Below are 25,685 nucleotides of genomic sequence, written 5' to 3'. Positions count from 1 at the left end.
GAAAGGAACACGACCAACTTGCTTTAGTGCCGTCACACTGAGGCTGATCAGGGCCCCTTCTTCAATATATAATCATATTGATGCTTTTTTTAGGAATAAACAATACATTTTTAATTAAAAATGCTAAGTTCGTTGATAAAACAAACGGAAGAAAATCTTTTTTTTTTTTTTGAACACCCGTTAGTCATAATATACCATACATTTTTAAGTGTTCAATTCCATTATTCAATTCTGAAAAAGACTTCCGATAAGAAATGCTTCCGAGTATGAAACGAAAGGATTTTTTTTCTCTGGGAAACAAACAATCAAACACTTATGGTTGCTATGTCCACTAGTGTGGGACAAAATTTAGATTCTCGTTTCAGTCCACTTTTTGGATTGCATTTAGGTCCCATAACAGCTGCGCGAAATTTCAGCTCGATCGGAGAAACTATATTTTAGCGCCAGCCGTTCAAAGTTTGTATGGGATTTACTATGGGAGAACTTACTTTTGCAAAGAAAAATCGCCAGAGGTCGCCCATTGATCTCTATAAAAATTCTGAACACATACCTCGATAGGTATTTTTACGATGAAGAATATTGCCCAAGACCGCGAAACAATCCGACACTTGTGAAAAAAGTTATTCAATGAAAACCTTTTGGCAACGCGGCGTTGATTAACACGTAAAGGAATAACAATAATAACAAAATCGAGCAAAATTTCTGAATAGTCTATGCTTAACAACTTTTTTCACAAGCATCGGATTGCTTTGCAGTCTTCGGCAATGTTGTTCATCGTAGAAATGCCTATCGAGATTTGTGTTCAGAATTTTTATAGAGGTCAATGGGCGGCTTCTGGCGATTTTTCTTTGCAAAAGTAAGTTTTCCCATAGTAAATCCCATACAAACTTTGAACGGCTGGCGCTAAAATATAGTTTCTCCGATCGAGCTTAAATTTCGCGCAGTTGTTGTGGGACCTAAATGCAATCCAAAAAGTGGACTGGAGCGAGAATCTAAATTTTTCATATAACCGTGTCCCAGGCTAATGTCCACGTGAAGCCGAGTACATCGAGATACTGAGTAGGGGGGCTGGGGGCAAGAAGGACACCTTATAGGTTCAAATCATGGTGATTAGCATAATTTTTGAAAATTATTCTAGTGTAGGGGCAAGTTCACCTCTTGTTCTAAATGATGTTATTGATAGATTTCAAAAATATAAAAATTACATGATGATTTGAAATTTTTGAAAATGTCCTTTCTTATGAGTTTTTTCAACGAGGCACGGGGCAAGAGTGCCACTCGTATGGGGCACGAAGACCACCAGAGCAAAATGCCACAAATTTTGTATATTATTATTTTTTCACCTAAACGATACATTCTAGAGTAAATTAAGATTAAAACTGAGGGATAAAAATTGACGTATAGTTAAAAAGTAATTTTACGAAATGAATTTAGTTCTCATCTTATTTGACTGTAATAATATTAGAAAAAAAATTCAGAAACCATTTTGAATGTCCAAGATGGTTTATTTTAATTTTATTTAGTAGGAAACATTGATTTAATGCAATATTAAACAAGAAAAATAAAAGTTCATGTGATATTATATGAGAAAATTGCGGTGTCCCTCTTGCCCCATAAGACATACTGTTTTTCTTTATGTAAAACTTAATGTCAAAAGAACTTTTTCGAAAAAAAATTCCCCACAGCACAGCTATATTAAACAATTGAAAATCATCAATACTGTGCGGAAAAACAAATATGTTTTGTATTTATTGGGAGTCAAACCTTGTTTTCCAGTCTTGCATTCTTATAATATTTCGCATTTTTTGCATTGGTGAGTTAAATACATTTTTCTAATTTTTTGTACTAAACATTTTTAACTGTAATATTTACACAACCCTCAATTAGTACTCAATGTATTCTTATCCTGCGTTAAACATCAAAAAATTGAGTTTAACTGCGTGAAATTAGAGGTGGCACTTTTGCCCCGGGTGTCCTTCTTGCCCCATGTCCCCCTACTCAAAAGCAACTCGCTCAAGATCAGTAGGTTGTCCCGCCCCTTGGGTGTAACCAATTTTTCAAAAGTTCTCAAAAACGAAAAATTGTGTGCTCTTCTGAATTCGAATTACTTAAAATGAGAAACCTCAATATTTGAGCCAAAAATATTAAGATTTAGAGGTAGCGTAAGCTATTTGAAGATGAATTTCCAAGCCTTCAGTGGAGTCTTACCAAACTTTTATATTTCCCAACCAATTTTAAAACATTAAGCATCAATCTTATCAAAGCAATTAAGAAAAAAACATTAAATTTCAAAAAAATAAAATATTGATTTTTTAAAATCAAACTAGTCCTATCTTAACGCAGTTTACTCCATTTTTTTTTTCTTATTTGCTAACAAAAAGTAACTTTGTTCAGCCATAACTTCATAACTTCATGAACACTCATCCGATTCCAACTATTTTCACATGCTCTTAAATATAATTTAATTGCCTCTTTCAAAAGTGTGAATAACACAGGGAATCCTAAAAAGTTTTGACCTACCGTTTTGTCTCATATTCCGAACATGACTCAAATTTCGAATGATCGACTGTGATTCAAATTATTTATTCTGTGATTCAAATCTTCAACGCATAAATGTTGTTTCAATATCAATTCTTACCCCTGAGATCGACACTGTTCGGAATTTGAGCAAAATAGTAGTTATTATACAAAAACTGGCCAAAATTATGAATGCCTAATTTTTCTTGGTTTCCTAATAACAAAAGCTGAATTTTGGTTGTTTGATTACATTAATCTTTAAAATAGTCAGTAACATTTTTATTTGTTTTTCTAACAAAAACACTGCTACATTTCTTAAAAAAATATAAACTGCTTAACTCGTAGTTTTGACTGAATGCTTTATAAACTTCAGTTAGAAGTAAAAATTTAAAGTGCTGCGAAGAAATCTAAACAATTCATAGAAATTTGATGATTTCTCTGAAAAATCGTGTTATGATTACTCTTTGTTAAAATATTAGTTCGATATAATTTTCAATTAAATTTGTGAAATACACTTCTCAAAAACCTAAATTATCTTCATAAGAATGTAAGAATATTTGGAATCAGTTTTGTTTTCACGAAGTTATGGTCAAACAGAGATGATTTTTTTTAAAAGTAAAATGAGAAAAAGATAGAATCACTTTTAACTAAAACTATTTTTATTTTTAGAGAAATAACATTATCCAAATATTTTCAAAAATTTAATTTTGAAGCGAATGATGTTAAAAGAATCAAAATTTGCAGAAACATCAGAAAGCTTTGAAGACTTCACTAAAGGTCACATTTTATAAATTCACATTCAAGTCACTTTGCTCAAACTTTGAGGTTTCTGTTTTTATGTGATTTTACCTTAAAAGAGCACACACATTTTTGCTTCTGAGAACTTTCGAAAAATAGGCCGCACTCTAATGATCATTTTCATTTTATATTTATGTATAGAATTTATTCAACAATTTTTCTCCCGTAACGTAGGTTTTATAGAACGACTTTCTGGGTAAAGTCCCTCAAAACAAAACAAAATATATAGAGTGATTCCAAAAAATTTCCATTTTTTTATTAATGATTCCTTTATTAACTTCTTTTAGAATGTCTCTTTGAATGTTCCAAGCATTGCAAAAAGTACACGTCGAAGAATTCCAATACTGACTTCTTTACAGATACTTCAAACTATTGCTTCACAAATTCCTTCAAGAATCATACTCGGAATTCCTCGGGAATTATTTCAGATACATTAACTCCTATTTATAATTTTTACAGCAATCAATCAAGTATTATATCAAATATCTTTCAAAATTAATATTAGATTCACTCCATTTATTTCTCATCGGATCCCTTTTTAGGATATTTTAAAACATGTACCTTAGAAAAAAATGGTATATGTATAGTATACAGTACCATGTTAGTGGCGGCAATAGCAAAAAATATGATATTCACACTCAAAAAAAGAAGAAATAAATAAATGTTTCTAGTTTAAGTGAAAAAAAAAATCCTACCCACATTCATACAACGTAAGACCAAATCATACCAACATCGTATCAAATCAACGCCTAGCATAAGGCGATGAACCTCCCTGAGGAAGAATGCAACCATAGGCCGAAACGTTGGAAGTTACATCCCACTTTCACTACGCTTTACCAGAAAAGCCATAAAAAGAGAGCAATTCACATACCAACCGTTCGTATCGAACAGCCTTGTAGCATACTTACGAAAAGTTCATCAGAAGTTCATTTAGTTTTTTTTTTCTAAACATTTCACGTGAAGTTTCCTCAGAAAATAATTCTTCAAGAAAAATACCAAAACTCTTACGCAGTAAGTAACGAATGCATTTTGGTGGAAAGTGTCTCTTATAAATTATAATAATAATAATAATAATAATAATAATGATGACAAAACGCTTGGAACAATATTGAAAACAAATATGAGAGGAACTGTGGAACAAGACCATTTAACAATTAAAAACAAAATCAATTTTTGAATTTTAAGTAGTAATTTCTGAATTTTCTTGAGGATTCTTTAGGTGAACGATATAATTTTCTATGAATTCTTTGGACCTTCAGAAAACTGCTGGTGTAATCGAATTCCTTATAAAAATCCTTCATGAAAATTTGTGGTAATTCTAAGATGTAATGCCCTTAGTGTTTCCATAAACACTTTGAAAAGCCACGATCGGAAAAAATTCAACTGAAAATGCTTTGGGAATTCATCTTCCTTGAAAGAATGCCAGACTAGCAAAATAACAAAAATGTTTCAAGGATTAATCTTTGAAGAATCGCAGTAATGATTTAGCAGAGGTATTAAAAATGGAATCCCTAATTATGTTCACAGGAGAAATCCAGACTGAAGAAATGTTTGGTAACAAGAAAGATAAGAAATGAAGGTAACAATCAGGCCAAATCTTTTGGAGATTATTTCATGAATCCTCCTAAAAGTATCAGAAGAATTATTGATAGAGTGTTTCATCGTATTTCCGGAATTTCTTCATAATTTATATTCAACTTTGCAAATTCAATTCACGTTATCTTCAAAAGAACTACAATATGATTATCAGCTCTTTTATATTCGTATTTTCTTCTACCCTAGGCTTATGGCTCGTTAAATTGGTTAAAAAATTCTTCTAACACTATTTGTAAATAACTGCTTATGAATTCAGAAACAAAAATTGATAAAATTCAGGTGATTTTTTGCGAAATTACTCGGAGTTATCTTTTGTCGAAGTTTTTCAATGCGTCACAGGTTGCATTTTATCACAACTACCGGAAGATATTATTCATTATAATGATTTTAGTGGAAATTCATAGAATTCAAAACAGAATTTCGAGAAATTGTATTTAAAAAAAATCATTGACAGATGCCTTGCAAAATGCGTAGAAGATTCTTGACATTTTACAATATTCTGTACATATGAACGCTGCATGCAAACGAAGAATTTTCAAATAAAATTGTATCCTTCGTACGTAGTATAATTGTTAATTTTAATTGTTTTCGATCAGGCGGAGGTACCACCGATGGGCAGGAAGACGTTCTCATGCTAGAAACAAGATAAGGAATCAAGTTTGAACGATTAAGGCTTCAAAATGCTCTCTCTCGCTTCCTAGAGCAGATCCAATAATTCTCCAGCACGGAGATTTAAATAAATGTAAATAGGCAGCAAAGAGGAAACTTAATTCGTGCCAATGCCATCCGCCTGCATTGAATTTCTGAGAAAATACATTCTGCTCTATATTTTTTCCACCACTGTGCTTCTCAAAATGATTGGAGCAAAAGCAAAAGAAAGTTATACATGGCTAAAAGTTCAATTTGCTGCTCCCATCTTTACCCTTCCAATTTATGTGCACCGGGACATGTTTTCTCCAGCGAAATGCAAGTGAGTATTAGACTGGACTAAAATACATAACTGCAAAGATTCAAACTAAGACCATTGACAAAAAAACAGAAGTAAACAGATAATAAACATTACCCTTGAAATGATTGTAGTTTTAGAATTTCTCCACGACATTAAGTGTTATAAGGTTTTAAAAATTTTCGCATAAGAAAAACAACTCATTCTCTATACAAGAGACAAGACATAGAATAAGAGCTTTATAACACAAATTCAAGTGATTTCTTTCGTTAAATTCATAAGTAGATCATTTTTTCTGCAATAATCAAACAATTAAAGTTGGAACATCTTGTGAGAAAACTTTGCACACAATTGAAGTTGCAAAACGGTGAAATAAAGGTATTAGTTATCGTATTTTGTGGTACGTCGAAGACTAGTAAAAAATATGCACTTGCTATAATCGGCAATAGGAAATTTATTCAGCTACTAAATTTCTGAACCAGTTTTGTCGGCACCCGCGCACCACTTGCTAGCTTCAAAATCAACCCAATGCACGGTGCCGAGAGTGTCACCTTCAAAAGTGCATTCCTTTCGTGCATTTTCCTTTTATGGAGAAAAGATGCATCCCAAATTTAAGAAATAGGAATGCATTTCAATAATATGAAAACAGAGTATTTGGTTGGTATAAAATCACCTGGGGCGATTGTATTTGATTTCTTCTTCTTCTTTCTGGCATTACGTCCCCACTGGGACAGAGCCTGCTTCTCAGATTAGTGTTCTTATGAGCACTTCCACAGTTATTATCTGAGAGCTTACTGCGCCAATGACCATTTTTGCATGCGTATATCGTGTGGCAGGTACGAAGATACTCTATGCCCTGGGAAGTCGAGAAAATTTCCAACCCGAAAAGATCCTCGACCGGTGGGATTCAAACCCACGACCCTCAGTTTGGTCTTGCTGAATAGCTGCGCGTTTACCGCTACGGCTATCTGGGCTCCTATTTGATTTCTGTATCATTCGAATAAGAAAATAAGAGGGGTTGGGAGAGGATAATAGTGGACGAACTATCCCCAACACTGATTATTCAACCAGCGTTGCCTAGCAATGTCCTTGAATAACAGAATTTCATTTTACTGTATGATTCACGACGAAAATATATTGATCTGTAGAACAAAGAATGTTTTCGGTTTTGATTCGACAGAAACACAGCTGCAACATTTTGCTATTCCATTTAATGAAGGCTCTTATTGATCCACTTTGCGCTGACAATGCCTTTCTCGCTTCTTCGTCAATAATCGTTACACTTATTCAGTAGTTACACTAATAACAGTCACTGCACTCAGATCTCCATTTTATCCAAATTTTTAAGATACCGTCGGACGGGGCTACTTTTGATTCCAGGGGCTACTTTAGACACTCACCTTTTGTATTTACTACCAGCGTAAATATTAATCTGAGCAATTTTGTGTCTTCAGCACTTTTATTAAACAATATATGTTCTACCACTAGGCATAATTTGTTCTTGGAACAACATCAACAATAACAGGATAAACAAGAAAGCATTTCAAAAAAGCCCGAATAAATATTCACAAGGTATAAAACATTGGCTAGGGGCCCAGATAGCCGTAGCGGTAAACGCGCAGCTATTCAGCAAGACCAAGCTGAGGGTCGTGGGTTCAAATCCCACCGGTCGAGGATCTTTTCGGGTTGGAAATTTTCTCGACTTCCCAGGGCATAGAGTATCTTCGTACCTGCCACACGATATACGCATGCAAAAATGGTTATTGGCATAGTAAGCTCTCAGTTAATAACTGTGGAAGTGGCGTATATGTACAGTAAGGGACCGAAGTCCTTACAGGCTCAAAATCCGTCCACTTCATGCAAATAGTAAGCTTTTTGTATGAAATGGACGGATCAAGATTCATTTCTTAAGTGTACGGATTTGGATTACGCACGGTACAATACTTAAAACTAATAAATTAGCTTGCAAGATTGTTCTGGTAAGCATAAAATTACCTTGATTTGACTTGAAAGTGAATCAACTATTCGGAAAATTCAAGTTTAGGCTATTGTCATGCAGAATTTATGTCATAGAAGTTCAATGATGAAAAGTGATCACAGAAATTAGGCAACAGTACTTACTACATTATTGAGCTTATAGTACAACATTTGTGTGATTTTCACTCAGAATTTTATTCATGCTGTTGCTACTTGGGTTTAAAGGATTTGAATGTTCGTAAAAAAAATAGGTGGATATCTAGAGTCTCTTTGATTTTATGTATCAAATTGTGACTGGCTGCAAACAGTAGGATCTTATTTAGTTTGTGCTGAGTGCGTAATCAATTATCAATGTTTCCTATAAAAATCCCAAATTATGAAAAATCTCTTGAGCATTTGTAGAGGTTATATAAAAATTGATGACAACATATTTATAAGCATTCTCTCAGATTTATCAAAACATGTTCAAGAGAAAAAAAAAATAGGGTAACATAGTTAAAGCTCTATATACGAAAGATTCTGGGGGAACAATCAGTCTTTGTCTTTGTCTTTGTGGAAGAACTTCTGAAAAAGTCTAATTCAAAGGCTTATAAGAGAATCTAAGGAGTTATTATGAAAAAGAATGTTAATGCGTTAAGGTGAAGATGCATCGAAGCCAAACCTCGAGTTTTCAAAAACACAAATCTAGAGGACCAGACAAATGTGCGCGCTAAAATTTAATCGATTAGTCACCACCAGCGAGTGAGCAGTGAGTTGATTTTTCAACATAAGGAGCTGTCTGGTTCTCTAGATTTATGCTTTTGAGAATTCGAGGTTTGGCTTCGATGCATCTTCACCATAAGATGAATCAAAGCCAAACCTCAAATTTTGAAGAGCACAAATCTGGAGAACCAAACATCCGTTTAAGCTGAAAACTTAATCGATTTGTCAGTAGATGGTGCTGACCAATCGATTTTCAGCTCAAACAGATGTTCGGTTTTCCAGATTTATGCTCTTGGAAATTTGAAGTTTGGCTTCGATTCATCTTCACCTTAACCATGGCCAACTCCAGCCGGGTCAGGCGGACTGTATATTTCGTATGAAGGGAATCAACACCAATTTTATGGATTTTACTCAGGTGGCGCAGATGATCGATGCGTGCCACTAGTTCTCTCTTTTATTTTCCCGCTGTTCTTATACAGCGCAAATAATGACGTCACTATTTGCGCTGCATAAGAAAGCGGGAGAATGAAAGAGATAACTAGTGGCACGTATCCATGATCTGCGCCACCTGAGTAAAATCCATCACATTGAAATAACACCACTTATTCTGTTAGTCCACAGTACACTTTATTTCACTACTTCACTACTGATCACTATTCACACAACTTTACATTACTTTGGAGTACTTTTCACTTCACTGTTCACCTTACTACACTACATTAGCGGTGGGTTAAAACAATACTGATCTCATTGGGGAAACGGTCGCGTAATTATATTAGCGCGAACGCGTTCTAGAACGTACGCTCTCTTGCCGCACACGTGTTCCAGACGCGCGTGGAATATTCGCGACGACTTCTGCACTCATGGTTTCGCTGCATTCGTCACAACCCACTGAGAACATTAATGACAATGACAATAGGGCGATATTTAAAACTGAAAAGCCAACAGATGGCTCTTTTTCAGTGGTAGTAAAAACGAAATCCTGAAGCAAAGAGAGCACCATGGAAGATGAACTAAAAACAAAAAGTTATCTATTTACATTTCTTCTGATCGGGATATTCGTACTTCCAAGGCGATTTGCAAGATCAGCTGTGGCGAAATGCACTTGTGAACCACTGTCCACTGTCCGGTCTCATCCAACACGTTGACAACAGCTGTTAGCAAGAACACAGTCTTCGAAGAGTCAGCATAGTTACAAGAGAGCGACATTATCGTAGAGTCTCTGGTGGACGTCGATGCGGATACTTTTTTATGGGGAGTTACATGTTTAGTTTTCTGTGCTTGAAGGGACACACTGGATTCTGATTTAGGTTTTCACTTCCTCTTTAAGGAGCTGTGTGTGATGTCGTCTCTCACACTTTTGGCATTTCTTTGTCGAAGAGCTGTCTCTGGCGCTATGCCCTTTGCAGAGACAATTGAGACAAACGCCAGATGCTCGCACCTTCTCTACTCTTTGGTCGAACGGCATAGCACTTATTGCGTTGTGTTGAAAATTGCAAAGTGATCCTTGGCAGAATATGCAAATGTCCTTCTTCGGCTCGGTCGAAGCGGTGTAAACCTTCACGTTGGTTGCTTGCGATAACGCTGGGCCTTTTGTGTTCGGTTTTCCAGCATCTGACATCTTGTTTGCAGGAACGAGATGGTCTGTGCATAGCTTAGTAGCTCAACTTTCTTCTGCGTAGCTTCCCACGCCAGTCTGCCGACTGATCCATCGCGGACGACACGATGTGAACGAGGAACAAATCGGAAATAGCCTCACTTGAGATTATGACAAGTGAGTGTGGTGTGCACGGCGCTGAACTCGGCGTACGCATGTCCAGTCTTTTCAGAAATGTCTTCAACTGTGGTCCTGTGCACTCACGTAAGCTTCAGGTTCACTTAGTCACGTCTGATAACGATGATAGTTCCTTTGGAGTTCTGGCATCAGCGGCAATTTCACAGTTGAAAGCGTGTTGCTTGGCCGACTTGGTTTTCGGTGAGCGCTCTTGCGAAATGTTGAATTTTGGTCGTGGAATCGTCAGTAGCAAGTGGGGGCCAGAGAGTCAGCTCACTCTTTAAACATCTCTCTTGACTGATTTGTCAATGCACGAGTTCGAATTTCGTCCGTGGCTTGAGTGCCACTTATTTTTCAACATATAGCTGACGAATTTCACGCCAACTCGACACGCGATTGGCAGCATCCCTTCAGAATTCATTGAAACTTTCTGGATGTCAAAAGTATGTGAAACAAAGATACTTTGCATATTTTGTTTTCTTTCAAAATCGATCTAGATTAACATTTGGAAAGGGTCATTTCTTTTTTTACTTTTTTTTATAAACCTATATAACTCAAAAACGGTAAGACCTACAAAAAAGTGTTGTATGGGGGACTGTCGTGAAAATTCCTGACGTTTTAGAAAAAAATATTGAAAAAATAAAAAACACATTTTCTACACTGAAAAAAACAAAATGATTCAAAACTTTAAGGCCGATTTAAAAAAAAAACGGTTACTTCAGATTTTGATCATCCTTAAGCAAAAAGTTTCGTAATTAAATTTACTAAAAGTCGTCCATACATTGCAATTTGGGCATATTTTAGAGAAACAAGTTTTTCTAACATCGAATTTTTTAAGTCCAAAATGATATTTTTAATTTATTTTTATTTCGCTTTAAATAGTCTAGTATGATCATATTTTCAAGATATAAATGAGTTTAATCTCAAAATAGATTATATTTGTTTATTGGGAGTAGTTAAAAGAAAAAAAAACGAAATTATACATAGTTTTTTTTTTAATTAAATTCAATTGATCTCGCACCATACCGCTTATGAGAAAATCAACTCCGTCTAACAATCCGATGGGTTTTATGGTTGGAAAGATATCACAATAATATTTACTTTCTTATTTGGTCAAAGTCAATCTTAACAAGTGTCTGGAAAGGGTCAATATTATGCTTATGAAAAAAGTCGTGGTTTGTTTTTATTTTTATTATTGCTATATATCCTAAAACGTAGTATCTGCACATGAATATTTACATTATTTTTGGGCTTTACTGAATAAATTGAATATTTTTGGTTCATCCTCTGAATTGGTATACCGTTTGGCTTCAATTTGTGTATCACTAATAGGCATAAAACAATGATATTTTTGGGTACCAGGTACAGTTTTAACCTCATCAAACAATTCCACCAATTCTTCTGACATTTTAACATATTGTTCATTAGATTTATAACAGAAATTTAATTTGGTGATACATGTATCAGTTTGTTTCACTGCCCAGTCGAATAGTTCTCGCGGAGTTGCGATTGTGTTTCCATAGTATTTTGCAAGACATGCTCTTTTTGCCATTCGCTTGAGAGTGCCACCGTGGGATGTGGCAAAAAGTGCCACTCTGCTTCCAATCCATGTATTTTCTTGAAATTACATAAGCTGGCATTTCTTTTTATAATGAGCTGCAGCTCCATCTGACCTAAAAATAACTTTTAATTTGTTTAACAAAATTTATCAATTTTGAAATAAATAGCTGAACTGCTACTGTGTCATGGGTTTGATATTACAATACAACTAACAGTTTCCAATTTATTATCTTTTTTATGGCAAATCTAGAATTGGTGTATCGTTGCTTGGGAATTATTCCAGTGATATCCTTGAGCAGCGTTATAATTTTCAGAAAAGTCGTCAATTACCAGTATTTAACCTTGTTTTAAGGAGTCTTTTTTGTTTCGCAGAAAATAAGACTGTTATTTGCAAATAAAATCATGAGTTATGAGCTTATCAACTTTTTTTTAGGTAGATAACAATACAAACATATTCATTATTTCTTATTCATCTGGCGTTTAACGCAGGTACGTTTAGTAAGTTTTTTTTTTTCACAAAACTTTTTCTAGAAGAGAATTTAATGGGATATGGATAAGGTTGTTACTTTTCAATGTTTGCAATACTGTTGTGATACCTTTCAAACTATAAAAATCCGTCGGATTGTCAGATGGAGTTGATTTTCTCATAGGCAGAGGCGAAGTCCATTGATTGCCTTCATTTAAAAAACATAATCACTGTATAATTCCGTTTTTTAACTATTATCAATAAAAAATACAATCTATTTTCTGATTCAAACTCAAATTTATCTTTTGAAAACACGATCATATATGACGGTTTAAAACAAAATCTTTGAAAAAAAATTTCATGTATTGCAATGTATGGACGACTTTTAGTAAATTTAATTACGAAACTTTTTGCTTAAGGATGATCAAAATCTGAAATAGCCGTTTTTTTTAAATCGACTTTAAAGTTTTGAATATTTTTTTTTAGTGTAGAAAATGTATTTTTTTATTTTTTCAATATTTTTTCTTAAACTTCAAGAAATTTCACGGCAGTCCCCCATACAACACTTTTTTGTAGGTCTTACCGTTTTCGAGTTATTAAAAAAATAAAAAAAAACTTTGGGACTTAAAAAATTCGATGTTTGAAAAACTTTTTTCCCTAAAATATGCTCAATTTGCAATGTATGGACGACTTTTAGTAAATTTAATTACGAAACTTTTTGCTTAAGGATGATCAAAATTTGAAATGGCCGTTTTATTTAAATCGACTTTAAAGTATTGAATCATTTTGTTTTTTTTTTTTCAGTGTAGAAAATGTGTTTTTATTTTATCAATATTTTTTTCTTAAACTTCTGTAAATATTACGATAGTCCCCCATACAACACTTTTTTGTAGGTCTTACCGTTTTCGAGTTATACGGGTATATAAAAAAAAGTAAAAAAAACTTTGACCCTTTCCAAATGTTAGTCTATATCGATTTTGAAAAAAACGAAGTATGTAAAGTATCTTAGTTTCACATAGTCTTCACACCCAGAAAGTTTCATTGAATTCTGAAGGGGTGCTGCCAATCCCTTTGTCGAGTTGGCGTGAAATCCGTCAACTGCTAACGCAGTAACATGAAACCATCTAGCGTAGCACGAAAAAAAAAGCGAAAATTCACATCGTATATAAACCATATACTATATACATAGCATAGTTAATTTATTTTTTAAACTATGCCAGATGACTGTTATGCCAAATGGCCGTTATGTCAAATAACCCATCATGTGGGTGGAGCCCTTGAAATCTACTGAGTTTGTTCAGGTTCTTTATAATTTGATTCTCAATTCTAAAATTATGCTGACAGATTCGTGAACATGGAGGTGATTATTTTTTATACTTTTATCCGCTGTTGTGTAGATGCTGGTTTATTACATTGAGCGGGAATCATTTTTTTTATCTCGAACCCAAGAGTAAATTATGTGCACATTTCATTCAACACCGAGTTAACATAATAATAAATACCCATAACGCAGGTAGATCATTTTTTCATGGTGCGTTATGGGGTAAAGATCTACCAGTGAACCATAGTCCTGACTGCTTCAAACGAAGAGAACAGGATGTTATAGTAATCAAACGAACACTTATTAGGCCTTGTTATATTTTAAACCTTGTTAGAAGTGACAAGTCTCCGTTTTCCCAGTTGCCGAGAATGATCTTGAGACAAGGCTAAAAATGAGTCGAATTTGTTTTCTAATCTTTTATTTATTTCGTTCTTCAATTTGAAGAAGTAAGGACTAACATTCTGATGCATGGACAATATCGGTGTAATTTCTTGGCTTTATCGAGGGATCCAATTTTGCCTGATAAAGGGGCGCACCTGTGAAGAGTGCATGCACCACACTCTTCGAAGGGTAGGAACCTTTCAGTTAGAATCCTTTCCTGTGATCAAATTAGGAATTACAACTGTAAGAAAACCGAATGCTTTATCGCTTCTCGATAGTAACAAAGTAAAACGACATGCACTACACAAAGGACACGGGATATACTACAATAGATCAAATATTGGTCGCAGTGGTTTATGTTCCGAACAGAAAAAAAAAAACATAATAATAAACACTCACTTTGTATCCGATTGATGAAATTAAAATGCCGGTTAATATTCCCGAAATTACTCAAGCGTATTTCTCCGCATTTTTGGCTGATGATGGTTTTTTCCTCGGAAATCAAAAATAGGTATAACATATTGCCTTACCCATCGCCGTGGAAATCAGTCTCCCGCAAAGTGCAACCAATTAACATCGCTATATGACTGTAGAACAATATTTAAAATTGCTTCTGTTGTTTGGCACACCCACACTTACTCATTCAGTCACTGCGAATCGTGAAATGGATACCAACCTGGTTGTTATGCGTCCATATGATGGTGGATGGCGGTTCCGGAGAGTTTCGCACAACGCACGTCAAATTCACCGTCGATCCAGTGTTGATGTAAATGTCTGGGCCACCCACTACGACAGTGACGGGCTCTGGCCATGGAGTGGAAGAAACAACAGTGAAAGAGAGCAAAAAAAAATATTAAAATGGAATTTGTAATGAGTAGGTAACATCGGGATTGCAGGTTTGTTGAAGGATTCACGTTCCAGTGGTCGAGGTGGGTTCGGGATGAACGTAAACATTAGGGTGAGTCGTTGATGTATATAAAACACATATTTGATCAAAATAAGAGGGATTAACTTTTTTGTTTAACCTCTACACTTTTTAACCATAAAAATATATACAAATCACTTGTATTTCCTTATATTGAGGCCAGAAAATATTCCTTAAACGACACCGTTTTCAAAATTAAATAAATTGTTTGAACTTCTAATAGAATCATACTACTTGCTCAACAATAGAATTTCTAGTCTGTATTACACCGTAGGTGACTTGAAATCAAATTCACTACAATATGCTGCATTAAAAAGAGAAGTACTCGGCTTTTTTATGATATCCCGGTGTATTTCTCGACCTATTTGTTCACACCAACACGTCAGAATCCTTTACAAACATAATGGAGACAAAAATCAATCAAATCTGTTGACCCTTCCTGGAGCCATTTCGTGACGTAGAAACACCATTTCATTTTTATTTATGATAAATATATGGTTTCAGATCCTTTGTACAAATTTTGCATTCGTAAAGCTTGATCTTGAGAATGTTACAAACAGTCATTGAATAGAAAAAAGCCATCCTATGGAGGAAAGTTTATAAAATTTGGAACTGTTAAGATGACAAACATTTAAAAACCTAACTTATCCGCATTAACACATTCCGCGTCATTACAAACATGTTCATCAGGAAAGCTAAAGTGTACTGATTAAATATAAAGGATATTCTACAAGGAAACATGGAAGGCATTAGATTCTATACAGTTTTTGTTAGAATACTTATTTTTCAAGTGGCGGTCTTATGTTTGCGTCGTGCAATTTGCATGTTCATCTGTTTCAGCTGATTCTCCTTACTATTGTTATGTACTGAAAATGCGTTATTCCTGAAATTGTTAACTGGAGACGACAATAGCAATACGCTCAAAATGCAGAAATTTAACAAATAAAAACTATTTAAGTGATGTGATCTTCAAGTTTACTCCGTCACTGTTTAAGAGGTTCGCTTTGATAATCATGTACAAAATGCTACAGTTCTGAAAATTTCAACGAGATTCCTCAAATGCTTCCATATACAATTTTAGTTACGGGAAAATAATTTTCTGCTGTGAATCAATTGATTACAAGTTACGCCGATTTGTTAGAAAATTCCATTGAAACGAAACATGTAAAATTACTCGGAAAACAATAATAACGACTCACCCAAATTATTCAATAAATTACGGAATAAACTGAACATTCGCTTCCGACAGACGAAAGGGTTTCAGAGCATTTTGCGCTATTGTTCTCGGTTACTTACCGACTACGGAGAGGTGCATCGAATGCCCGACGGGAGGTGTAGTGGATATTTGGCATTCGTACACCCCGGTGTCTCGTTTCTGAGGATATCGGATCTGCAAAGGTACGGTGGGATACGAGATTATTGAGGTGAATGGCGTATAGCTTATAACATATGGGATAATGGAAACGTGCCCAACATGATGGGAAGCAGTAATCGACAGTCATGGAATAAACCTTAATTAATCTGATGGATTATATCAATCATGATTAATCTTCGTTCCGTAACAAATTATTTTCAGAAGTAGTTACATGATTCTTCAGTCGCTGTTTTGCTTGTGTGTAGACAACTCACAACAATAATTTGGTTAACATTGAAGAAGATAACACTCTGAATTTAAAAAATCACGCCATAAAGCTCGTTTGCCCTCATGCGTTGATTTATATAGTTAACATTTAAACAGATAACATTTAATCAACATTCTTACGCCACAATACTCGGTTTGTGGCCACATCTCTTAATCTTCGTTTCAGCCCCACGCTTGCCAAATCGTTGTGCGCTTGATTTGCCCACCAAGCTCGTTTCACTCCACGCCTTCGTGTATCAAGCAGATTCGAAGCGAATGGGTACCATCTTTACAAGGTTGTTGTCCGGAATACTTACAACATGCCCTGCCTATCGGATTCTACCAGTTGTTGGCCACCTTTTGGATACTGGGTTCACCGTAGAGTTGGCCGGGCTCGTGGTTCTTCCTTCGCCACCACACACCATTTTCCTGCACACTGCAATAAATCGTTTTAGACGTTCAGAGACTCCAAATGCTTGCAAGTCCTCCTCAAACATAGTCCACGTTTCATACCGAGGACTATCTGTCTTATAAGCGTCTTGTATGCAGTGCATTTGGTGCGGGTGTTAATCCCAAACCCCCCCCCCCCCCCCCCCCCCCCACCCAAAATCGTCGACCACCTCGAACGTATCCCCATCTAACGTAAGCGTAACACTGCTACCTAGACGAGCCCTGTCGCGCTCGGCCCCAACAACTAGCATGAACTTTGCTGTCTCGCGTTTCAGGCGGGTTCATAGGTCTGTCACCTTTTCAAATGTTCGGCAGACAATGTCAATATCGTACGCAAAGCAAACAAATTTACCCGGCTCTCCGCATAATACCTTTTAGTGCAATATTGAACAACAGGCACGAAAATGCATCACCTTGTCGTAGTCCATGGCAGGATGCAAACGAATTGGAATATTCGCCTGAAACCTTCACACAATTTGGTATACCTTCCATCGTTGATCTTATCAGTATCGTGATCTTCCCGGGAGAACTATTCTCGTATGGCTATCGTATGTCGCCTTGAAATCGATTAAAAATGGTGGAACCTGGTATTCACGACAATGTTGGAGGATTTGCCGTACAGTAGATTTGGTTCGATCGGCCGTCATCACCGCCGGCTTGATAACATCCCACGAACTCGTTTACTACATATGACAGACGACGGAAGATGAACTTTGTAGACCGCATTTAGAATTTATCGCTCGAAAGTTCTCACAATCAACATAACGCTTTTCTTATAGATGGGGCATATTACCCCTTCCTTCCATTCATCCGGTAGTTGTTCTGTTTCTAGATTGTGTCTATCAGCTGGTGCAGACAAATGGCTAGCCTTTGGGCCCCATCTTCATGAGCTCGATACCATCCTTACCAGCAGCTTTATTGTTCTCGAGACGATGAATGGCTTCCTAAACCTCCCTCAACGTGGAGGCTGGTTGGTTTCCATCGTCTGCAGTACTGTCGTATCCCTCCGTTATCTGGACCTTCATTGCCAGTGCTCTCAGCGCCATTCAGGTGTTCGTCGAAGTGTTGCTTCTACCTTTCGATCACCTAACCTCCCATCCTTATCTCTGCACATCTCGACTTGAGGCGCGGAGTCATTGCGGGATGCGCTGAGCTTCTAATTAAACTTACGTGTTTCTTGAGACCGGCACAGCTGTTCCATCTTTCGAACCCCATCTCCTCAGGGCAGCGTTTTTTTACTCCGAGGCGAGTCTGCTGTTACCGAATCTATGTAAGCGCCACAATAGGTACTGACGTCGATAATGTCGGAGAAGTGTCGTCCAGCAATCAAAACGTGGTCGATTTGTGATTCTGTCTGCTGTGGTGATCTCCTGGTGTATCGGCATGGAAGGCTGTGCTGGAAGAAGATGCAACGAATGGTCATATTCTTGGAGGCGCCAACATTAATTAGTCCTAGGCCGTACTCGTTCGTCAGCCGGTGGACGCTGAGTTTTCCAATAGTCAGTCTGAGCTCCTCCTCCTGGCCATCCTGAGTGTTTAGATCTCCTATGATGATTTCGACGTCATGGCTTGGGCAGCGGTCGTACTCGCGTTCAAGCTGCGTGTAAAAACCGTCCTTGTCATAAAAGTGCTTCCAGAGTGAGGGTTGCGCACGTTTATTATGCTGAAGTTAAAGAACCAGCCTTTTATCCTCAACTTGCACATTCTCTCATTGGTCATCCACCACCCGATCACGTGCTTCTTCATATCACCCATCTCTATAAAAGCTGTTCCCTGTTTGTGTGTGTTGCCGCAGCTCTGGTAGATGGTATGGTAACCTCTAAACGTTCACACCATTGATCCCTTCCAACACACTTCCTGCAACGCTACAATGCCGAATCAACGGTCCTTCAGCACGTCGGCGAGTATGCAAGTGCTACAGCTTCCAATCGCTAATCCCTTTACATCGCTGGGGTCTTCGCTGATTGTCCTGGTTCGTATTCTTTCGTTGATTATTCGTTGCTTGATTTTTTACGGCAGACTGACAGAGCTTGACTCCAACCCCTCAGATTTTCGGAGGACCATTCCCCCTAAATGTTCGGAGGACCATAGTGCGCAGTTTAGCTTAGAGTCCTGCTGGCACTTGGACAATGATCGGCCGCCCCTAACATGGGGAACAGACGCTATTGAGATCCAGTCCTTACATGCAGATACAAACCCCCCGTTCACTGTCAGTATACGACCAAGCTCCCACCGGTGTCAGTTACCCGATCTTCCCTAAGGTTGCTCGTACCCCGGCCAGTATCGCGAGGAGGTAGGGATAGGAGTTGCTGGACAGAAAGCTAAGGACCGCACAAAGGGGATTATTTCATTCCTGCAGGTAGGCAAGGTATCAATAGTACGCCATGCCCAGCATTTACCAACCAAGGTAGGCCATGATAGATGCAGATATTCTTTGCGGCGGAGTGGAAAAAAAGTTTAGTTTTTCCATTCCCCAAACCAGAGACAAAGAGTTATAGATCAATCACGTTGCTCAGTTACATGAGGCAGATATTGAAACGTATGGCTAATCGACGCTTGTTAAGGCTAAGTAGCCCGTCATTCGTTTTGGCAACAATGATGACTTTCCAGCTTGCATTTCAAAGTGATAAAACACAGTTTTGATAGTTTATATTGACTTGAAAAAGTATCACTGTACGCGCTTACATGCATATAGTATGCTGATACTTTTTCAGCTGTGTCAGTGTAAAACCAACTGATTTTCTTTGATTCGAAATCGTAAGATGAATTAGCAACAATCATCAACGACGCGTACAAATTTCAATGATGGTCTACTTCGCCTGAACTGAGTTAGAGAGGCATGACCGGATCCACCCATAGACGGATTTCACGCCAACTCGACAAAGGGATTGGCAGCACCCCTTCAGAATTCAATGAAACTTTCTGGGTGTGAAGACTATGTGAAACTAAGATACTTTGCATACTTTGTTTTTTCAAAATAGATCTAGACTAACATTTGGAAAGGGTCAAAGTTTTTTTTAACTTTTTTTATAAACCCGTATAACTCGAAAACGTTAAGACCTACAAAAATGTGTTGTATGAGGGACTGTCGGGAAATTTCCTGACGTTTTAGTAAAAAATATTAAAAAAATAAGAACACATTTTGTACACTGAAAAAAAATTATTCAAAACTTCAAAGTCGATTTAAAAAAAACGGCCACTTCAGATTTTGATCATCCTTAAGCAAAAAGTTTCGTAATTTAATTTTCTAAAAGTCGTCCATACATTGCAAATTGGGCCTATTTTAGAAAAAAAAGTTTTTCTAACATCGAAATTTTCAAGTCCCAAAGATTTTTTTTTACTATTTTTTATAAATCCGTATAACTCGAAAACGGCAAGACCTACAAAAAAGTGTTGTATGGGGGACTGTCGTGAAATTTCCTGACATTTTAGAAAAAAAAATATTAAAAAAAATAAAAACACATTTTCTACACTGAAAAAAAAAATATTCAAAACTTTAAAGTCGATTAAAAAAAACGTCTATTTCAGATTTTGATCATCCTTAAGCAAAAAGTTACGTAATTAAATTTACTAAAAGTCGTCCATACATTGCAAATTGGGCATATTTTAGGGAAAAAAGTTTTTCCAACATCGAATTTTTTAATTCTCAATTTTTTTTTTTTTTTACTTTTTTTATAAACCCGTATCACTCGAAAGCGGTAAGACCTACAAAATAGTGTTGTATGGGGGACTGTCGTGAAATGTCCTGAAGATTGAGAAAAAAATATTGAAAAAATAAAAAACACATTTTCTACACTGAAAAAAAAATATTCAAAACTTTAAAGTCGATTTAAAAAAACGGCCACTTCTGATTGTGATCATCCTTAAGCAAAAAATTTCGTAATTAAATTTACTAAAAGTCGTCCATACATTGCAAATTGGGCATATTTTAGAGAAACAAGTTTTTCTAACATCGATTTTTTTAAGTCCAAAATGAACTTTTTATTTAATTTTTATTTCGCTTCAAATCGTCTAGTATGATCATATTTTCAAGTGATAAATGAGTTTTAATCACAAAATAGATTATATTTGTTTTATTGGGAGTAGTTAAAAGAAATATAACGAAATTATACAGTTTTTTTTTAATTAAACTCAATTGATCTCGCACCATACCGCTTATGAGAAAATCAACTCCTTCTAACAATCCGATGGGTTTTTTTATGGTTGGAAAGATATCACAATAATATTTAATTTCTTATTTGGTCAAAACCAAGCTTAACAGGTGTCTGGAAAGGGTCAATATTATGCTTATGAAAAAAGTCGTGGTTTGTTTTTATTTTTATTATTGCTATATATCCTAAAACGTAGTATCTGCACATGAATATTTACATTATTTTTGAGCTTTACTGAATAAATTGAATATTTTTGGTTCATCCTCTGAATTGGTATACCGTTTGGCTGCAATTTGTGTATCACTAGTAGGCATAAAACAATGATATTTTTGGATACCAGGGACAGTTTTAACCTTATCAAACAATTCCACCAATTCCTCTGACATTTTAACATATTGTTCATTAGATATATAACAGCAATTTAATTTGGTGATACATGTATCAGTTTGTTTCACTGCCCAGTCGAATAGTTCTCGCGGAGTTGCGATTGTGTTTCCATAGTATTTTGCAAGACTTGCTTTTTTTGCCATTCGCTTGAGAGTGCCACCAATAGCGTCACAGGGACCTTTGCCGTGGGATGTGGCAAAAAAGTGTCACTCTGCTTCCAATCCATGTATTTTCTTGAAATTACATAAGCTGGCAATTTTTTACTATTTTTATAATGAGCTGCAGCTCCATCTGACTTAAAAATAACTTTTGATTTGTTTAACAAAATTTATCAATTTTGAAATAAATATCTGAACTGCTACTGTGTCATGGGTCTGATATTATAATAAAACTAACATTTTCCAATTTATTATCTTTTTTATGATAAATTTAGAATTGGGAATTATTCCAGTGATATCCTTGAGCAGCGTTATAATGTTCAGAAAAGTCGCTAATTACCAGTATTTAACCTTGTTTTAAGGAGTCTTTTTTGTTTCGTGAAAAAGAAGACTGTTATTTGCGAATAAAATCATGAGTTATGAGCCTATCAACTTTTTTAGGTAGATAACAATACAAACATATTCATTATTTCTTATTCATCTGGCGTTTAACGCAGGTACGTTTAGTAAGTTATTTTTCACAAAACTTTTTCTAGAAGAGAATTTAATGGGATATGGATAAGGTTGTAACTTTTCAATGTTTGCAATACTGTTGTGATACCTTTAGAACCATAAAAATCCGTCGGATTGTTAGACGGAGTTGATTTCCTCATAGGCAGAGGCGAAGTCAATTGATTGCCTTCATTTAAAAAACATAATCACTGTATAATTCCGTTTTTTAACTATTCTCAATAAAAAATACAATTTATTTTCTGATTCAAACTCATTTATCACTTGAAAACACGATCAAATTTGACGGTTTAAAACAAAATCTTTGAAAAAAAAAATTCAGTTTTGGACTTAAAAAAATCGAAGTTAGAAAAACTTTTTTCCCTAAAATTTGCCCAATTTATACATTGCAAATTGGGCAAATTTTAGGACGACTTTTAGTAAATTTATTTACGAAACTTTTTGCTTAAAGATAATCAAAAGGGCGACTTTTAGTAAATTTAATTACGAAACTTTTTGCTTAAGGATGATCAAAATCTGAAGTGGCCGTCTTTTTTAAATCGACTTTAAAGTTTTGAATTTTTTTTTTTCAATGTAGAAAATGTGTTTTTATTTTTTCAATATTTTTTTCTCAAACTTCGGGAAATTTCACGACAGTCCCCCATACAACACTTTTTTGTAGGTCTTACCGTTTTTGAGTTATACGTGTTTATAAAAAAAAGTAAAAAAAACTTTGACCCTTTCCAAATGTTAGTCTATATCAATTTTGAAAAAACAAAGTATGCAAAGAATCTTAGTTTCACATACTTTTGACATCCAGAAAGTTTCATTGAATTCTGAAGGGGTGCTGCCAATCGCGTATCGAGTTGGCGTGAAATCCGTCCATAGCAATACGCATTTTGGTGCGGCTACGAGTCAGAGTCGTTTTCTTAGAGCACGATCGTTTACTGGACAAGGCCTCGTCGGAAGATTTGCATGTAGATGTAGTCTCCCTAGATTTGTTCAAAGCATACGATATGACATGGAAGTTTGCAATCTTGAATACACTAAGAAATTGAACTTCCAGGGGCGCAGTGCACGAGATGAAACTGCAGGACGTGACTATCGATAACAAGCTCACGTTTGTTAGACGCGCTAAGGCAGTTAAAAAGTCGGTCAACGCGAAGTTCTTCGGACCCTAAGTGGTAGTTCATCAGAGGCCTCCTGCTGTACTTTGACTGAGATTGCTAGGGGCATTGATTGTCCTAAGCATGCTTTGTGATTTGGAACTCTGGTGCAAAGAGGAATCGTCACTGCTATAAATCCAAAACCCTTAGTAAAATGAGGCCTATAGGTTTTCTAAGGTGCGTTTAAATCTTCGCCGGTGGTTTCACTGCTACTGAAGTGCGGTAAGTTGTCATTGTTCTACGTGGTGACTGAGGACTTGATTATCAAGGCTTTCAAGGCCTCCGAGAGGGGTAACCCTCTTGACGGAGGGTCCTTGGTTTCAAAGAGCTTCTCCCTTGTGGCACAGGCTAACAGTGCAGTACTGATTTTCCTACTTTGTACCCAAGGCCTCGATTGGGGTGTGTCGGCTCCGAAGGTCAACTCGATTGTGAACGAGCGGTGCGGTGCTAAAGCCAATTCTATTGTAGCCATGGCTGCATATGGTGAAGTTGCGGCCTAGTATAGCGGAAGATCATTCCTCTTCAATGATAGCTCGTTGGTTCTTTACGAGATCGGTTGTGGTGTGTCTGGTCGTGCCGTAAGACACTGTGGCTGGCCAATGTGGTATTTTCTCAGCTGAGACCTACGCCTTATTGTAGGTTTGTAAGCTAAACAACGGGATTCAGACTTTCGTTTTCTCTGATTTCGCATGTTTGCTCTTCGCCATTGAGCATGGGCGGATTTGTCATCCAAACATAACCTGGTGCCCACTCACACGGGTATCCCAAGCAATGAGACTGCTAATAAACAAGCAAACCAGGCTCGTTGTGCTCAACAGGAGGAGGTACCTAGCGAGCCATACAGTGAAGCTACCCGCTGGGTGAAGCTTTCGAATCCCCGCTAGACGATGCTATGCCACATGAGATGCCATACACGACAAAGTATACATTGGAGGACCAAGTAGCAATACGAGGCGTCTTCTGGCGATCGTCCATATTGAGCTACGGAGTCCTGGCTTGGACTGCAGCGTTTGGAATCAAACGTTACCAAGAGAAACTGGCAGGTACATTCAGGATCAAGGCTATACAGGCTATACAGGCCTACTGCACTATATCGTCGGAGGCAGTGTGCGTTATCGCCGGAACGATCCCCATTTGCATCCCTCTGGCTGCGGACATTGCATGTTACCACCGAAGGTACACTAGGAATGTAAGGAATACCATCAGATTAAATACAATGGCCAAGTGGCAGCAGGAGTGAAATAACTTGGAGAAAGGAAAGCTGGTGTAGTCGAGCCGAAAACATGGAGAAGTTAACTTCTTCCTGACCCAGTTTTTGTCAAGCCAAGGATGCTTCCGGAAATATCAGCACAGATTCGAATACGCAGAGTCTCCACATTGTCCGGCTTGTCCAAATATCAATGAGACACCGAAGCATGTTACATTCGACTGCCCTCGATTCAGGGATATACGAAGCGAGATGATACCAGAAACCGCATGCGCTCTAAATCCGGACAACATCGTGCAGAACATGTACCAGCATGAAAGCACTTGGAATGCGGTGAACATAAAGATAACGCAGATTAGGTCGTTGCTGCAAAGGAGAACTCTGGGTTGCGATCGGAGTAGGCTAGATCCTCCGTCGAGAACTAGACCGAGTTGAGCGGGCGTAGCGATAATAAGTCGTCGGGGCGCCTGCAAACCGGAAGTCATCCTCCAACCGGAATTGCAGAACTGACCTTGGCATCTTCCCGACCAGCTTCGGAGTGGACTAAGTCCACCGTCGGGGACTAGTTGAGTAGATCGCGTTGTTGCACTGGCAAATGATCGTCGGGCGTCTGTGAACCGGAAACTCGGCATAGCATCGGTTCGGGTGATCTTCAGCCGTCAGGGAAATTTTCATCGGAGTAGGATTGATCCACCGCTGGGGACTACTCTGAAGAGTACGTAGCGTAGCACGTAGCCGGTGAACCATCATCCAACCGTAATCGCTGGACCGACATCGGCACTCCACCGACCAGTAGTTTGAAGCACGTTGCCGGAATAGGCTAGCTCCACCGTCGAGGACTAAGCCGAGTAGCATCGATCGTCACAAACCAGTGTTGGGTCACCGGGGCGCCATTGAACCGGAAGTCATCCTCCAACCGGAATCGATGGACCGACCACGGCATCCAACTGATCAACCAGGAGAGCTCGAACAGCAGCAGCGGAGAACCAGTCGTCGTAGAGCAACGAAATGCACATGAGCGTCCAGTAGAAGTTCAACAGGGCTCTGACGCGAGGCCAGCCCAAGGGAAGTATGCGTCGTCGCACAGAGAGCT

The 25,685-nt window shown here is 37.1% G+C and overlaps 1 protein-coding gene across 3 annotated transcripts in view; it reads right to left on the bottom strand.

The window, feature by feature from the left end:
* The window catches only part of LOC5566814 (zwei Ig domain protein zig-8), a 193,053-nt gene that overhangs the window by 31,583 nt on the left and 135,785 nt on the right, over positions 1 to 25,685 (bottom strand). For all 3 annotated transcript variants that reach the window (XM_021846889.1, XM_021846891.1, XM_021846890.1), the window contains 2 exons: positions 16,260 to 16,353; positions 14,715 to 14,842 (listed from right to left, as the gene is read on the bottom strand). In XM_021846889.1, the coding sequence (XP_021702581.1) occupies positions 14,715 to 14,842; positions 16,260 to 16,353 (222 nt within the window). The remainder of the gene's footprint in view (positions 1 to 14,714; positions 14,843 to 16,259; positions 16,354 to 25,685) is intronic.

This window comes from Aedes aegypti, chromosome 2 (assembly GCF_002204515.2).
Source record: "Aedes aegypti strain LVP_AGWG chromosome 2, AaegL5.0 Primary Assembly, whole genome shotgun sequence".
In the NCBI taxonomy this organism is placed as follows: Eukaryota; Metazoa; Arthropoda; class Insecta; order Diptera; family Culicidae; genus Aedes; species Aedes aegypti.
Note: the sequence above shows the minus strand (reverse complement) of the source record. Positions and strands in the feature narration are given on the sequence as shown.